At 37.8% G+C, this 18827-nt stretch overlaps 2 protein-coding genes across 2 annotated transcripts; one reads left to right on the top strand and one right to left on the bottom strand.

Moving 5' to 3' along the window:
- Positions 1-1195: 1195 nt before the first annotated feature.
- LOC306852162 (homeobox protein Dlx3b) lies at positions 1196-4470 on the top strand. The gene is made up of 3 exons (XM_079388828.1): positions 1196-1676; positions 2368-2552; positions 3601-4470. The coding sequence occupies exons 1-3, from the start codon at positions 1358-1360 to the stop codon at positions 3904-3906; spliced, it is 810 nt and encodes a 269-aa protein (XP_079244954.1). The 5' UTR covers positions 1196-1357; the 3' UTR covers positions 3907-4470.
- A 6476-nt stretch (positions 4471-10946) lies between these two features.
- LOC306852161 (homeobox protein Dlx4b) lies at positions 10947-16958 on the bottom strand. Its single transcript, XM_079388827.1, has 3 exons — positions 16399-16958; positions 15095-15288; positions 10947-11405 (listed from the first exon to the last, which is right to left on the bottom strand). Exons 1-3 carry the CDS (start codon positions 16718-16720, stop codon positions 11154-11156), a joined length of 768 nt encoding a protein of 255 aa, XP_079244953.1. The 5' UTR covers positions 16721-16958; the 3' UTR covers positions 10947-11153.
- Positions 16959-18827: the final 1869 nt, after the last annotated feature.

Below are 18827 nucleotides of genomic sequence, written 5' to 3'. Positions count from 1 at the left end.
TTCACAATTTAATTATTTTATTTTAATAAAACTACCAGACCAGACACTGACATCGGACAGAATGTCCCGGAGCTCAAGAATGGTTTGCATGTCTCTCAAAAGACTTTATGGAATTTGACTACAAGCCACGACTGAAACCGATGAAGTTCACACATGGAGGAGCACGTTTACCGTCAAACAGTGCGTTCAGGTGCACAGCATTTGCATACGCTACTCACAATAAAACAACGAGCAGCAGTAAACAGGTCGGCTCATCCTCTATTCCTCGTTTACATTTATAGGCCAGTGGCTGATAAAGGTTATTTGGGTGCTAGAGGTTACTTCTGGTACCACGCCTTGCCCTAATAAAGAGGACACACAAGTGAGAGCCGCAGGGGTGATCAGTGAGGCAGATAAACTCATCCAACCTCTTTCACCAAAGCCATTCTCAATCAGAAAAGAGCGAACTGATGAGATTAGAATGTTTCCAGCAGTACAGTGAACATTCGTTACATTTACAAATCAATTATTGTTTGTAGCCTACTGAAGATTTTAAACAGCCACGTCTGGCCTTCCACATACATGATTATATATTAAAATATTATTGAATGTTTCTTTGCAGCAGCCCTGGTTCAGGAAAGAAACGTAAAACTGTTCTAATCTGAAGTGTCATTCACTTAAAAAGCATGCAGTTGTTAGGCTACCTTAAACATTCTAACTTATAGCTCAACTTCTAACTTATAAGACTCAAAAAAATAATAATAAATAAATAAATAAAACTGTATGGGATGTAGTCTAATGTTGATTCAGTCGTATTAAATAATGCATTCGAAAGGGACATTTATTAGCATTTAACGATGAAGGCTATTTCAAATGTAGGTTTAAAGGTCCGTGCTTACGCTTTTTTAATGTAGCTAGTCTTTTTTTATGCAACGAGAAAACATAATTCTGTTGTAGCCTACTAACTTGCACAGACGCTCAACCTACTTCACTGCAGCTCTACTAATATATCTGCAACATTTCGCATCTTCATTATCACTATAACAGCCGAAATCCCCAAATGCTGAAGTTTGGAGACGTTAAGGCGCGAGGCGGAGAACAGTTTTTGCTTCGCCCTCAGGGCTGGAGAGAGAAAAAACAGAGAAGCGAGGAGCCAATAGGAGCAAAGCGTCCACCCATGTTCCCTATAATTCAGAGTTTCTCATACTAGATCCCTGCCATTACCTTCAGTGCTTCAACCGAGGGAGTTAGAGAAAGCAGCTCATCGAGGATTTTGTGTTACAAGCTGCGTCCTGAACTAAATGTCTGCATGTTTTGTTCAAGTCTGCCCTGGAAATAAAGTGGACGATCGTTGTTGTTTTGTTTTCCCCTCTAAAGGATGAGTGGATCGACATACGAAAGGAAGATACCCGGTATTTCAACCGATCTTTCAGGCTCTATGAGTTGCCATCCGACTTCTAAGGACTCTCCGACTCTTCCAGAGTCATCGGCCACAGACATGGGTTATTACAGCAGCCATCACGAATACTACCAGAGTCCTCCATACCATCAACAGATGAATTCATATCATCAGTTTAATCTGTCTGGGATGGGGGCATCAGTCGGACCTTACCCCACCAAGACAGAGTACCCTTACAATACTTACAGACAATACGGACATTACAACAGAGACCTGCAGACGCCACCACAAAGCGCAGGTGAGAGTTTGAAATATTTATTTTATTTTTTAAATATGCCAGAGGTGGTCTATATGCATTTTTCTTCTTAATATCGGTGTAAAATAGGCATTTTCTAAAGATGATAAAAATAGTTTTGAGCGGCTCGATTTCTGAGAAGCCTTCGCGTTTCTCAAAAAACTATGAATTATTTAGGTTCTTTAATTTGTTTTGAGCATGCTACTCTGTATTATTATTATTTATTTGAAGGATTGATGTACATAAAATATATTAAGCAGGGTAGAAAGTTGCTCTACTTTATGACGAGGCTTGCGGTCGCTGTAAAACAATTATGACATTTTTATTGCAACCCGATTAATCATTATTACTCGGTGCTGAGTCTAGGCTAGATGTCACGGTATATTTCATTGTTGAAGTAGGCCTACAAATGTACAGCCATTCCTACAAACTTAAAAATGATTTAACTATAGCGTATCAAATTGACATTTCTTTATCTGATACTGCCTGCCACAACTGACATACATTTTATTGTACTCATATAAAGTCGCTTGTCAAATTTTTAAGAAGCAGATTTGTTTAATGCATGAATTTCAGTGACTTTTTTTAATTTGGTCACAATCCCAAAATGAAACCAGTCGGCTTTCGGTGTTCTTTTAGGTTCTGTAACAATCTTACTCTGCCTTAACGTGATCTATAATTTTATTCTTTCCAGTCAAAGAGGAACCAGAGACTGAAGTTCGGATGGTAAACGGAAAACCCAAGAAAATCCGCAAGCCGCGCACCATCTACTCGAGTTACCAGCTCGCCGCGCTGCAGCGCCGCTTCCAGAAGGCGCAGTATCTGGCGCTGCCGGAGAGAGCCGAGCTCGCCGCACAGCTGGGGCTCACGCAGACACAGGTAATACTGGAGCTCAAATTCATCTACAGTTCTGTTAACATAATTCATTACTAGGCTGCCACTTGACATTGCGTTAACAGCTTTGAGTGATTTGTTAAACTTCTATCGCTGACACTGAGCACACTGAGATAAAGAGAAGTAGCAAGCTTATCAGGTCATAAAACATTGCTCATGTCAGATGTGTTGAAATGTTATTGCTCATATTTTTACCATCGTAATTATTAAATGAATAATTGTTATTTATTTGCAGTGTTTGCAACAAAAATATGTGGAAATCACTTTATTTTGTTATGCTTTCAAAAAATATCGCCATGCAAAGTGTTATAAACAAGATATGACAAATCGACAATTTATTTTTGTCTGGACATATTGGCAATAGGCCTATGTGCATTGTAAAAAAAAAAGTCATCATTATAGTTCTAATAAAATTTAAGAATATTTTCATATCAGTTGTCTACATAAATTATTTAATTTAAAGTCATTTCGGCTTTGTTAAGGATTTTAAAATGATATGAATGTAGCTTAAAGGTATTTTCGTGACGCAGTCTGTCTAAAATAATTTTAAACACGAACATGTTCTCATGTATTAGTGATACAAGTATAATTATGTTAAATACATAATAAATGGTAAAAAAATAAAAACTTCAGAAGTTAGCTGTTGTTAAATGGTTACCTCCTTGAACGTCTTATCATTATTGTCTACCCTATTTATGGAAAGGTGAAAAACTTGTAACCTATATTTTCGAAATACTACTGAAATGATCAAACCATATTGTTTTGTGTAGATATATGTACAAATAAATAATAGCACATAAGTCTACATGTACCAAGACCTCCCATCGTTTTGTTTCTTTGCGGGGTTGGTTTAAGCCCCCGATCCCCCAAACCTTTCTTAACCAGTTCAAAGTGAAATACTTTTGCACCAGTTTACAGTTTTCTTGTAAAAATGTAAGGCAGCAATTAAATTTAAGCGATTCATTTGAGTTAATATTATTTTCAATGCCCAAAACAAGACTGACGTGAATCGTTTTTTTTTTTTTTTGAACAGGTCAAAATCTGGTTCCAGAACCGGAGATCCAAGTTCAAGAAACTTTACAAGAACGGCGAGGTTCCGCTGGAGCACAGCCCGAACGCCAGCGACTCCATGGCCTGCAACTCGCCTCCATCCCCGGCTGTTTGGGACAGTAACGCGCACTCTAGCCAGGTCAACCGGGGACAGATCCCGCAGCCACCCCTCAGTTCCACACCCCCCTACATGGAAGATTACAGCAATCACTGGTACCAGCAGGGATCACATTTACAGCATCCAGTTCACCACCCAGGACCACCACAGAGCGTGGGGGCCGTGTATTAATAGACACCGATGGAAGAGTTTAAAATAAGAGGGAAAGGACTTTTGAAAAACTCAATATAAATAAGCTGAGAGATGCTCCGCGAGTATCACACCTGTGTTGGCATTTTGTATACTGTTTAAACGCATATATGTGGAGATGAATGCTTTGTGTTGAAATAACAGTAGTGTAATATTAATAATAACAATGTATATAGGTGTAGGTTAAACAATGTAAAGGAAGTTTAGAGTGGTTTTAAATTATTATGTTTTATGACTTCCTTTATTTTCACGTTTTGTTCATTAACAGGTGAATATTAAAAATGTTTTAAAGAACGATTGAACCCCAATTTGTGTCGTTATCAGCCTCACCACCCAAAATGTGGGCTGGTGTTGCGTGCATCAGAGACTCAGGACATAAGTTATATAGACTTGTAGAAAATGATGAAAGCTGTACATAATGTGTTTAAATAAAGCAGAACCACTAAATTCGTGTTACGTCGAGAGACAGAGACTGGTGCTCGAACCATTTTATATTCTTGTAAGTAGTTTTATTGTTATTCTGTCAAACTGAATAAATGCGAATTGAAAATATTTCCTCGTTTGCTCTGTTTGCTTTCTGCCACAGCCTGTCTTTATGAGTTGCACAATTCCGTTTGAAATGATTTACAAATCTAAGGTTTGCAGTGATATCGCACTGTTTGGACTCTTAGGAAAGGGTTAAGTCAGACAGATGTTATTTTGTGATGTGTTTGCATGCATAAGCCTGGTAGGGCTGCGTGCAAAGAGGCTATAGGAGGCGACAGGCGAGCAGACACGTTGGAGTCAATGGATTTTATTAGTATTCTGTTGGCAGATAACAAGAGAGACTACAGCGAAGGAGGGGGTTACTACTGAAATAAAGCCTTGAGCTTTAGGGATAGTCGGTCACAACAAGAATCCACAGGGCAAACAAAGGCATCAGACGCAGGCCAAGAAAAATCCCAAGAGGTTCCTACAGGTATATGCAAATTACAGAGCGATGGTATTTCAAAGCAGGCATTTAACATGTTCCCATACCAGATTCCACCCTTCCAAGGTTTTGGTTTCTTTTTCATACCGATACATAGGCCTATTATTGGTCTTTAAGACCGCGTAATGACTTTATGTAATAATGCAGTATAATATTCACATCAATACGCATTTAAAGTTCCCGTCTATTCGATTTTAGAGAATTTTAGAACTCGACTTTCACGTGACAAACGAAGCAATAGAATGCGTCCGTATATTGTTACGTTTAGTTTATTTTACGCTTTTGTCTCTACAACAACAAAATATAAAGGTCTTCAGTAAGAATGTGAAAAGGTTTGCGCGGTCTGCTGTGTTGGTGTGTTTCTAGTGGTCTGGAGTTTACCAGCATCAGATGTTTTCTGGAAGAATTGATTTCCTGTAAGTCCTACTGAAAACATGTGTTGTTGATGTTTATTCAAGGAAGTTGGGTAGAAATCGTCCAGCCGATGCCAAAGCATCAAGCAGAAATTAGGTGTGAAAAAATATATTATCCGTCATGAGGGTTTAATACAAAGGCTTTTTAGGTGCCAAAAATCAGATGGAATAAATACAATGAAAAAGTGTGAGAGAGAGAGAGAGAGAGAGAGAGAGAGAGAGAGAGAGAAAAAGACAATGGTCGTGGCTTTTTGATTTACTCATAACTGACCATTAAAGTTTTGGGTAACAATTTATAGTAGACTAACTTAAAGACGTTAGCCTATAAGGCTACATTCATTTATGAAATTGGTTTTATGACTTTTCTAATTATTTTAGTGTACGTTAGTGATCGGTTAATAATCGTATAGGCTAATGGAAAATCGGTTAATGTTTAAATTATATTATTATGTAAAGTATTATCCTGACAAAAATCGAAATGATGTCATGCATTACTTAAACGTTATGCCTGTAGCCCTTTAAACGGAGTGTCTATTTACAATAAGTTCAAATAGCCCATCTTGTTGGCAAAGGCTATTTACACTAAGTCCGCCTACTGATAAAAAAGAAGTTAATTCAACATTAGTTTCAGTGGCGTAGATAAAGCGCATGCATTTTGACGCGATCGACCCGAGTTCGAGCCCACCTTTTGCCAAACATTTTTTTCTCCCTTTTCAAATCTCATATCGCATCAGAAAGGCATTTATTTTCAATAAAAATGAAGGAAATAATCAAAAAGTTGAAAATAAAGTATCGGGTAGGGTTAGGGTAGGTGTAGGGAGGGCTTTATTGTCCCAATAAGGTGGCATCCATTTAATAAATTTGAATTAAAATGATAATTTACACTCAGTACGTTATTATTGCGTACTGTTTTATAATGTACTACAATACTGAGGTGCAGATAATTGCCACTATTTGCAATAAGTAGTATAAATAGCAGAAAATCTTGCTATTTTAACATAGTGTAAGAATCTATAGCTATTATTATTATTATAGCTATCATTCATCTCATAGACTCAGAGAGCGTTTACACTTTTTTGTGTTTTTAATTACAACTGTCAATTAAATATAATAAAAAACAAGACGGTACGCATATCAGACCTTCAGAAAATTTTAATTGTTCGGTGTTGTCTGAACACCTTGTGCTTACTGTAATTTAATTAATTAACCAATCTGCCAATTCACAGAAAATGGATGGTATGATGCAAGACATTAAAAATCTCGGATTCTTGTATAATGACTGAGAACAGACTTCATTCAAGTTTGTAGGTCGTGCAACATGCCCTTTGGTTTTACGTGGAATGGGCGCAAAACCATAATTTGAACCACAGAAACCATCAATAATCTGGTTTCATGCAGAAATCATACGACTAACCGCTAATGCGGTTCATGATTCAACCCCCTTACGCGGACTGTGACTAAAACATGATCCAATATGAAAATAAGTTGAATTTTCATGACTGGAATCCTAAATAGATCTATTGGTATATTCAAATATAGGCCTGTCGCCTATATTAGGCTATATTAGTTTTATTAATAAGTGATGTATTTTAGAACAGACTTTTTTCCAAGATTGGTTCTACGTGTTTATGGCAATGTATTTTCAATATCTCATAAAGTAGGCTGTGATATTGGAATATCAATGTATCCACCATCCTCTTGGGAATATGAATATGGAGATGAGTAGTTTGTGGGCACTCACATGGACCTCATGGCAAACACAGCACTAGTGCTTCTTTAGGACACAAAGTTGGGAAAAGCGAAATATTCTCTTAAAAATAAAGATTCTTTATTGCATTGGCAGTTCCTAGGGGAAAAGTTTATTTAGGTTATTTTCTAAAATGTTCTTCACACTAGGAAAAATGGTTCTTTTAAGAACTTTTCACTGAAAGGTTACCAAAAGGAATCAAAAATGGTTCGAAAACCCCCATTTGGAATTGTATTGAAATTTGAATACTTCCAAATATTCAGAGAAGTTTCACACGGAAATCTTCGTTCTGTTTAACAGCAACTGTTGTAGCTTTAGTAACAAGAAGCATAAACAGTCCATCTGCGTGACCAGCACTGTAGATCTTGCATCCAAAAATATCGCTGTGATATCCAAAGCATAGGTGGATGTAGATGCTGATGCTGACAGGGATGAAAAGAAAAAACGTGAGATGCCACTGTAGTTAGATTAATAGCATAATAGATCGAGATGGTTAAGATGGTTGGTTGATTAACTGTTAGTCATTTTTGGGCATTTCATAGCTATGGAATTAGTCATGAAGGTCTTATAATACCCGCCTCGCTGTTGCATGCGATTGAGTTACTCTCCTACCTCCAATAGAGAAGAAAGAGTCATATTCACACCTAAAACCTGTCAGGCCACTTAGTTCTCCTTAAAACATGATAATCCCGTCATCTGTGTACAATGGCCATAGCTCAAACCCTAAGACATTTTATCTCCTCTAATGTGTTTACCACTTTCATGTGAGGTAGTTATGCCATAGGGTCCATAAAGAAACGGCTGCTATCTGTTTGATACAATATTTGCAGTTGTAGTTGGGCCATATGTAATGTATCTGTTTTCGGTTGGGCTTGTTCGTGGTGTGTGGCCTTCAATTACAGGCTATGATCTAGGTGGCGTCGTCTTGGGACGCATCGCTCACTCAGAGAAACCCGTAGCCAAGCAGGGTGTGTGGGCTGACATGGTCACCTCGGCCCCGTGTGCTCCGTCCGTGCCTGAACTGTTGAACTTGAACATGATACTATGATTCAGTGCACCGCAACACCTAAATAAAGATAGGCAGGGCCAATCTTTACGTGTTTGACGAGAAACCGTATCCAAAAAATGGCACCGGAGGCTCTGGGGTGGTTGAACTGGAGGTCAGCTGCAGTTGGGACATGCATGTGTTGCCATGTAAAGACAGAGGGCAGCTGCCTGACACCCGCTCAAAGCCCGGGTCCGCAGGCTTCACTCAGCAGCATCGTTCTGCTCCAAATGTAAATAAGATCAAATGAGAGAGGTTTTCTTGACAGCTGTGAACCACTGAACTCTCTTTCACCCCACAAACCGGGGAAGATTTCGGGAACCGGTTTCGTTGTCCTTCAAATCTCCTCCAGGCCTCAAAATCCATTCGCCGAAGATTAATTTCCGCAAACGCTGATGCACCACAATTAGACCTCGCCAGGCACCTCGAAGTGCTGGAAATGTCTTTAAACCACTATCAGTCCATCGCATCACCCTTTAGTGCTCTCCCAAATCAGCTTCCCAAGTAATTGCCCTCTTTGAAAGCCCCTTTTCTCTGCTTGTCCGACATGGGCACCCATTATTCTAATCTCGAGATGTAAAATTGCCCATAATTTCCCTTGTGAGGGCTCGCTGCTTCATTCAAAAACACTTGTCTTCTCTTCCCATGACTGTCATCTAAACGGAGCAACATAAACTCCACAAATCATACTTTGGGATGGGAGTATATAAAGGGGTGCATGTTAAAATCGTTTCATACTTTAAGTGCAGAGAGACGGTTTCTATTTACAGAAGCGTGCTGGATTTTTAAGCATGGTTTGTCACCTATCGAGGGAGAGCCGGTAAGTGACTCTGCTCTAGTGATTATGATTAGGACTGTGGAAGTAAGCAAGAAAATACTGATTGTGGGACTGTAGAGTCATCGCAGTAAATCTCCCACAGATGTTGCGGAGGCCCATAAATGTGTATTGTTGTACATGATATTAAGAGTTTCATGCAGTAAAAGGTTTTGGAAGAATTTTGTCCTTATTGTTCTGTGCATGAGAGTTGCATGTGGCAGGCATTATTTTATCTTATAACAGGCCATATAATAAAATCCCCTCAGCAATTTAATTGACGTTATTTGCAGTTTGTGATTGATTAAAACAGATTTATTCCAAGCTGAAAAAAGTCCCATACCATGCAGAATTGTATTGGATCTGAAGAGCTTGAAATGACAGAGATGCTTTGTAATATGCCTGTTTAAATAAGGTTGTTTAGACAAGATCCTGTTGAGTGAGCCGGGTCAAAGTCAGGTCAGGTGGACCCGCATTCCTCCAGGCAGCATATTGTTACAGTGGAACAGAGCAAAATCTGCACCCTTTATTTTGTGATGGTTCATGATCTTTATCAAAGCATTTTTGCTTTGCAAAGGTCTAAAACCTGTACTTATATATACATATATATACACATGTATCCTACAAAAATGGTTATTTTTAAAAACTTTTGATCTAACGGTTCTTTGAGGAACCAAAAATTAAACTTCTATCCGAGGACCCTAAATAACTAAAAGTCGCGTCGCGTTTTTCTACCACTTTAGAAGCAAAATGAATGGATACTAAACCTATCTCCCGTAAACAATCACGACAGGAAAAAGCACCCCATAAATCACGGTGAATCACATTGAATGAGCATCAGCGTATAGGGATGCGTAACTAACACAAATATCTTATAAGCGGTATTTATATAGTTTAAGCACTGAAATGCACGTTTACGGTTTTCTCTCTGTTGTGGTGATTTATCATGGTGGCATCACGACGTCAATTCAATCAGTACCTTAAATTATTTTTACTTTAGTAAGAAAGGAAGAAAACAAGCTGTGGAAAACCAGATGTGTTCCACGCGTCTTGAAATTCGATAACTAGCCGCATATTTATCACTGAATTGATCAAATTGTATTTCTATGATTCTGACTAAATAAGATATTAAGGTATAGCCTATTTGAATAGAAACTTCAAAATCCAACTTTTCTGCTGCATTGAGCATCTATATTGTTATTGGTTATTCATAATTCAGCTGTTAGCTCATCTATCCAGCTGTTCGCGCAATTTCTGTCTGCAAAAAAGCAGAACAATTACACTGGCAATATCTCCAAATATTTCCAAAATGAAATTGATTTAAATCGGACCCTCTGGACTTGAAGGATTTTTGTGTGTGTGCTTCTGGATGCAGCGTTTAACGTACTGACATTTTTGCTATTTTGTAGTAGCTAGATAATATCAGAAATGTCTATACAAAACCATAGGATCATTTAAAACAAGTCACAAGTAGGCTAAACGAGCTCAGAACTCGAAAAATTACGTGACACGATAATTAAAAAAAAAATCTCTTTAGATATAAAAAAAAAAAAATCCCAGTCAGAGCCGAATAAAAACTGATCGTCTTACATTCATCTGCCTTGATCATAAATAATTCATAAATCTCAACCTCTAGTTTTCCCTCACCTGCGGGAAAACGAAAATCTATACAGACGCTGCCTGAACATCTGTGAATTTATAAGTGATGTATTGATATAATTGGTGTAATTTCATATTTTGGCAGCTTCCTTTAATCTCAAAAGTCTCATTAGTTCTGTGCTATTTTTGCTATTTATTTCACAAGGCTAATTTATAGGTCTACATAGATCTATTTCAGTCGCGTTTATTATTGACAATATTATTAAAACCGCTGTGAAAAATGATTGACATTATTATACTAAGCTCATATTGTTTTGAATAAGCTACATACCATGTGAATGCACCAGGCCTTTTTTTTCTTAAATGAAAACAAACCTTCATTCTACAGACAATTTAAATATCAACATTCCTATAAATCATTCTTAACACAGTAACACTTTCATAAATCCTTTATTTCAAGCACATTGTAAAAGATCCGAAAAGGTTGAAAAGCTAAGTGTAATAGGGGAGTCAGGGGGAGTAAAACACAGTCACACGAAGCAATAAAACACATGTGAACATCGTAAAGGAAAAAACCTTCACAGGTTAGGCAGGTGTCAACACGGAATGGAGTCTCTTTGGCTCTGTGTTTCCGATTTCAATCACATCATCTGAGGTCTGGGCACAGGATCCTGGTGGTGCGGGGGATACCAGTGCCCGTAATTGTTCATATAACTGCTGGGATGCATGGGTGGCACTTTGTTGGCCATAGAGAACTCCCAGAGCTGAGAGAGACCCGGAGAGCATGGAGAAGATGAGGAGGTGGTGTGAAGCAGCTCCCCTTCAGGTCCACTGGAGCCATGCTTCATGATCTTCTTATACTTGGAGCGCTTGTTTTGAAACCATATTTTCACCTTCAGCAAACAGAGGAGAGAAAAAAGAAGAGCATTACAATACTTGCAACAAGCATGCAGGCCACATTTTTCAATCAAACAGCTTTCAAGACATCAGAGGTCTATTTTTACGACACTTTTTTTTATGATGATATTGACATTCTGAAGAATTTGCTAGACAGCTTGAACGGTCTTTGTTGAGATGGACTCAGTGACATTGCTGCGTTTCATTACACACGTACTCAGCAATTGTTCCGCCCTGCCATTTTTATGAAGGCAGTGAAGCATGTGTCTGACAACAACAATCACAGCGGAAAAATATGCTTAGATTTAGTTGAACTGAAATGACTTCCAGAGAGTTTGCTTGGCAGATTTTGACAAAAGAATCAGGAATACATTTAGCGTAGAGTTGGTACATATTGATGCTAAAGCCACCCACCAATCGTTAAAGGGATGGTTAACTCAAAAAATGCAAATTCTCTCATAATTTATTCACCCTCAAACCTGTATTGAGTTTTTTTCTTGTAGAAAAGAAGATATTTTGAAGGATGTTGGCCAAACAGTTGCCGGTAGCCATTGACAAAAAATACAATGGTCAAAAAGTCAATGGTTACTGTCAACTATTTGGTAACAATATACTTTCAATGAAACTCATACAGGTTTGGAACAACTTGAGAATGAGTAAATGATGACAGAATTTTTGTATTGATTTCATGCACTGCTCAAAAATGAAAATTCTGTCATCATTTACTCACTTCGGTAGCATTTACATATACACCAAATGTTCCTATCAACAGCATATTCTGAAGGTTTTTACAAAGGGATTTGTTCATTTGCTGGATTTATATAACATTTTATTCATAAAAACTGCAACAGTTTTCTTGCTGTTAACAGTATTTTCTGATATAAGGAGTGATAAAACTTCATACCCAAATCCCAAATGTCAACAAAATGAAATAAACAAAAAAATTTCCCATTTCTCTTCTGGAAATAAATGCAGATTTAATGAAATAAAAACATAAACATAACGTTCCATTTAATGTGCTGTTATTAATCAAGTATGTTTATATCTATTAGTTAATTTTTTTTTACCCCTTTCACCTGAGGTTTTAATTATTTATTTATTTTTATTGTATGACCAGACGGTTATAGTGGTGAAGGTTTTCTGGAATTATAAAATCTCGTATAGCTTTAAATCTATGTATTTCACTGCAAATACACTCGCACGCAATGTTTGAGAAGTGTCCTTAATGATGTGGGAGTTTATGGTTCCTTTGCCAGAATGTGGACTCCATTTAGCAACACCTTGAAGAACGAGATCCGAAATTGTGCCCTCGGATGAATTCAGCTGAACGTCTGCGTGAAAAACACCAGCCACACTGAAAGGCTGAGTCAGAGAGCCCACCTAATGGAGTTTCCATAACCTCAGACAATCAAAATCTATGCACTGGGTTTTTACACATTGTTATTAGTTTGGCTGTCAACAGATTTAATAAACACGTGTAAAAAGGATTTTCTTTTTTATTTCCAAAGATCGGTTTGCCAAACAGCTTTTATGGTGAGGTGATGGATTCCAGACCTATGTTATAAGCGCAAAGAGGGACTTGTGCTGTGTGGCACTTGTTTATGTGCCTTCAATCACATTTATGGATCAAATGGAAACTGGCAGCGCTGATCTGGACTTCAAATCGCTGCCACCGATATTGCATACGTTCTGTATCACTGTAGTAGGTTTGAACTCTACAAAGCGAATTTGCAAGCTCTTTTTGAGGCGAACGAAAGAAGCATTCGTCAACCGATGACAGGAAGACGTTGATGAAAACCGAGGCGTAATCAGATAGGAAACCCCTGAGAGCTGAGAGACAGACTGAATTCATTCTCCATGGCCAAAAATGAGGTGCAACCTGTCACACGAAGGGCGGCAAGTGTATAACGTAGCTATAGACGGAGGGAGAGAAACGAAGAAGGAAAGCTGTAAATGAAAAACAGTGCAAGGATAATGGGAAGGCTTATGGGCAATATGACTGCACCCAGGCTTATGTTTGGTTTCCATATTTCTCCACACACATACACATTTCTGATGCATGCTTTAATAGTTTACTGTTCAATCCTGCATGTGTCAACATGAGGGATTTTTATCAAAATAAATCAATGTCCATAACACCACCCAACAGGAACTCATTAATGGGTGTGACATCAACATAACAAGCATAGGCATATGACTTATAAATCAATTAGCTTTCCCTAAGAGAATGCATAGAAAGGGTTCTGACTGAGCAAATGGCCCAAAAACTTATCAACGCTCATTCATCTCCTCCACTGGCCCAGAAATGACCGTATTTCATGAAATCAATCACATGAGTGAGCGGTTGAATATATATTAATTAGCATAAGGCTTAAGCAATCAAGAGTAAATCATGCAAAGACTAAGAACACAAAAGCTAGTGTGCTAACTAAAAAATGAAAGTTAAGGTCGGATTAAACAAAATCCTCACTTAGCTTTAACAATAGTGAAACAAATCAGCCTACTTGCGTATACATGACACAAAGCACATAAATGCTCAGAAACCAGTGCTGACTCTTCATGGTCTCATTTGAATGTTCATCCAGTATGATACTGACTTAAAGCCTCACCTCAGCGTAATTACTTTCAGACAGATTTGCAGGCATTTGAGCACTTGAGCCTCACTTAAAAATGCATGAATATTATTTTATTGGAATATAAAACCAAATGAATGAATATATAAATGCATCATTCATTCATTCATTCATGCAGTTGCAGTAAGCTAGACCTTTATCACAGAAGTAACTTCACTTTCAAAATGACTGGTGTTCTGGTGATTTTTAGTGTGTGTATGAAGTCAGTTCCCTCTCAAGTTCACACAGAGTCCAGCTCATCACATTAACTATGAACATATTGCACTACCAAGTGCACTTTTCAACAACCAAATAATTTCCAAATAATCGCAAAGCTAACAAAAGTCACTTAGTGCTATATAAATGCCACTTGATTTGATATTTTAAACAATATTTACTAATAATAATACTTTAGACTTACATGCTCAAGTGTCTAAATGTTTTGGAGACAACCCTAAAACAACATATAACATGGAAAATGCTAAAATGCACATTTATTTTTTCGCAAATAATAGTTTTCCTGTGGTTCACGAACAGAGCCCACCCAGCTAACGAAATATGTTCTATGAGCATTCAGTTAACTTAAGTTAGAAAATGTTATTTCTGAATGTTCTCTGAACATTCAAAACGGCCAATTCTTAAAATGTTCCAAAAACGGCTTTTTGTAGGCTGAGTGAATATTCCATGTTATCATTTTGCAAACATTATGGAAACTTACATTCGAATGCTCTCTAAAAAACAAAAAAAAAACAAACAAAAAAAAACGCTAGATGAACGTTCAACTAAAGCGTTCCAGAAAAAAAAATAAATAAATCCATGAATGATATACAGATAATTTGAAAAAATGTTACAAACGCCATAATGCCGGCGTCACCCTAATGAGGTTCTTCAACAGATCATACTGTATATGACCTAATATAGCCTACTGTAACCCCCAATCTTGTTCCACATCTGCTCTCATCAACAGAACTTTTGCAATTCGTCCTGCCGTATTAACAAGGCCTCGTAGCTAGCAGGAGGAACACGCTACAGTTGTATGGTCCCAAACAGAAGGGAAGATGCTGGACATTCACCTGTGTTTGCGTGAGTCCCAGTTTCGCAGCGAGGTCGGCGCGCTCTGGCAGCGCGAGGTACTGGGTCTGCTGGAAACGCTGGTGCAGCGCCTGCAGCTGAACACTGGAGTAAATGGTTCGCGGTTTGCGGATCTTCTTCCCCTTGCCATTAAGGCGAATTTCACCATTCTCAATGACCGCTGGCTTTTCGTGGTCTTCAGGCATGCAGACGAAATAAAACGACAGCATTATGACACAGTAAACGCTGAGGATAAATATCTGCAAACGAGCACTGTGTGAGAAAAATCATAAATTATGACGCAGCTGGAACTGTCTGTTTGATTTACAGCAGCCAAACAGGAGATTTATCAGGTGTTTTAGGAGGAACATTAATGGGTCATCATGTTTTAAGATCAGTAAACCACAATTAACGTCGCTTTAAAGTCTTTAAAGTTTACAGGCCTACAGAGCCTAAACTTGAACCTAAGATTCTGCAAAAGCCATAACAACGTCATTTTTGGAAAAATGAAAATTACGTCAATTATATTACTATTGAAAAATTATTTGAAAGACTTCTTCGCTATGTGGCAAAGGTGGGCGTACACAATATTAGGCTATATGCAGCTATAATCTAGTAGGCTAGCTTTATATATTTGCATGGGTAATTACATAACAGATATATTTTAACAATGGATACAGCCTACAAATATTGTGTGTATATCTCTAATGTCGATGAACTGCTACTGTGTGTACAATGTTCAATCTGGATTTTAATTACATTTCTGACGACTGCATTAATGGCAGCCTATAAAGAAATAAACGTTTTAATGTTGTTTTTAAATCAAGTTTGAGACCTACCAGGAAAAACGAGGTTAATTAAGCTTAAAATACAAATCCCCATAAGCTTAAGAAAAATATTTGTTTTTGTTTTGAATGAAAGTTGTTCAAATAAAAGGTCAGGACCTTGCAATACACAGACTTTTGTGTTTGCCATTTGCAACTGATTTACTCCGAGTTCACTGAAACCTTTCAAATTAATTAGACCATGTGTGCTTTTTTCTTCAACTAAATCTGTTATTTATTTAAAATGCAGTGTGCATTAAATTAGCTACTGATACAAATGCAATAAATATGTATTAGCCATGACAGATATTAATCAAATAATGAAACATGCATGCATAAAGGTTTTGTTGTTGTTGTTTTCTCATTGATTATTGATGTAGATATATTGAAAAGTGCATTAGCAAACTTGATTACAAATTCCAAAACAAACGCATACAGAATCATACAAATCTCACACTTTGACGTTTCTTGAGGATACTCACTCGTCTCCTCAGCCCTAGTGTGCGCCAGAGTACTGCTGTGGTTGTTTGGCTGGTAAGGCATGTAAGCACCCGCAGCAGGAGCGCTCACCGGCCCGGGGTAGGCGTATCCCAGCGGCCGGCTGTAATGGGACGCGCTGGAAGGGTATGGAGCATCGTGCTGGAGGTGTCCGCCTGAGTGCAATCCATGTACTGGGTAAATATTGTGTGCGAATCCGGATAAATGCTGCTGGTTGCTTGCAAGTCCGTGGCCGAACTCTAAAAATGCTGTTTTGGAAGGATCTGAACTATTCCGCGCATCAGACATGAAACTCATAGACATCATTAACAGTCAAGTCCATAAAGCTCGAGTGCTGCATTGAACGTTCACTGAGCACGAAAAAGATCTTGAACCGGATCCATCCCAAAATAATCCGGGGTAAAACACATTCTATGAAAACTTATTTCCCAAAGTCACTGCAGCGAATCTCATAGGTGAACACGCGTTTATCTTTCTTAAATCATGACAGAACCGCGCAATAGTCTAAGGCACCTCGGGTTCACGGTCCTGCGTGTTTCTGACTGACTCGCGCTCCTCGAGAGCGCGCGCTGATTGGTGTGTCACGCGACACCGGGGAGAGCAAAATTAAGTTGATGAGCATTTGCAATCGAATGCTGAGCCCTGATATCGATCATGTCACATAATAATGATCTTCAAATTAAACACGACCTTTATTTAAATTATTTGGAAGAAAGGAGAGCGGCAAAATATTTACAGCAATAATATCTCAATGCAATGCAACTTTACAGTCAATCAATTGCATGTAGTGGAGGGTAGGCTAGTTATTACTCTCTTTAATTCAAATATTTGTCATTAAAAAGATATTGGACATTTTCACAATTATTAGTAATTAGAATGATTAGCAAAGGATTAAAACCACTTGTGAAAACATGAAAGCATGATTGCAACAGCAGAGCATGATGTCACACTGTATGGGTTCCTTTTTAACCATTATATTATATAATATTATAGTAATAATATAAATAAATGAATACTTTTTAAAATTACATTCAATCTGCAACGACCATAAACACACACACACACACACACACACACACACACACACACACACACACACACACACACACACACACACACACACACACACACACGTTGGTGTTTGTGGTTTATGGGGACTCTCCATAGGCGTAATGGTTTTTATACTGAACAAACTGTGTGTGCTATTGCCCTACACCAACCCTACACCTAAACTTAGCCCTCACAGGAGACTTTGTGCATTTTTAGATTTTCAAAAAAACACAATTTAGTATGTTTTTAAAGCCTTTTGATTTACGGGGACATAGGCAGTGTCCTCATAAACCACCTTCATATTGTAATACCTCTGTCATACCCATGTCATTATACAAATTTGTGTCCTCATAAACCACATAAACATGCACACACACACACACACACACACACACACACACTTATATTAAAAATATGAATGCATGTCAGTATATTTATGCATGCTTCTATTAATGCATGTCCTGTTGAAAACTGTGATTATGTGATCTTTCTTCATGAGGTTTATTGCAATCAGTTTGGTACACTGACTGTAGTATGCAGTGCTTGATTATTACAAATCGAGTGGATTGCGTCAGTTGTGACACCACCTTCCATTCAGAAAACTAACATGATTGGAAGTTTGTTTGTTAATCCATTGCATTCCTCCAGTCCAGTTTTTGTTTGTTCCAGATCGCACACGTCCCTGCTGCTTTTAGCAAGTGGACCCGCTAAAAAAAGGAGAAACTCCGAACTGTGATAAAATATGTATATAGGTAGCCTAATAAAAGTAGGCCTATTGGGTAGCGATTATTTAGCCTACATTAAAATACGAAATATATACAGGTCTACACATAGATATCGAAACAAAAGTTTAAAATATACCATACGTAAGAATTTAGAATTTAGGTTTTGTTTTAAATACTTACATAGTTTAAAGGTCTGGGAAATAAATCAAACAGAATAAAAAAATAAATCCGGCAAATTTCACCTTTCAAATAAATAGACATAACAAACTTTTTTAAATGCATAATAATCAATAGGCTAAATTAAAACTAGACCAACTGGTTTAATCGAAAAATGTTAAAATCATCCAAGGAGGCAGAAAAAGTTCCCTTATCTGAAGAACCACCACAGTCCTACAGCAGCTCATCTGACCCTGAAATCACTAAATGCAACCAAGCGCTGATATTTCGCTTAACTGACACAAAGCTGTAAATATTACACGTTTATTAAAAGTTTATTAGAAAAGAAAAACGGAAACCCTAAATTAACCCCTGTTTTTACTGGGTTCCTGATGTATTTAAGAGCTGTTAAAAAAGAGTGATGAGGCCTAGATATAGATGTGACAACCTGCCCAGATCTCCCTTATGCTATCAAAGATGTC

This window comes from Barbus barbus, assembly GCF_936440315.1.
Source record: "Barbus barbus genome assembly, chromosome: 32".
Taxonomy (NCBI): domain Eukaryota; kingdom Metazoa; phylum Chordata; class Actinopteri; order Cypriniformes; family Cyprinidae; genus Barbus; species Barbus barbus.
Note: the sequence above shows the minus strand (reverse complement) of the source record. Positions and strands in the feature narration are given on the sequence as shown.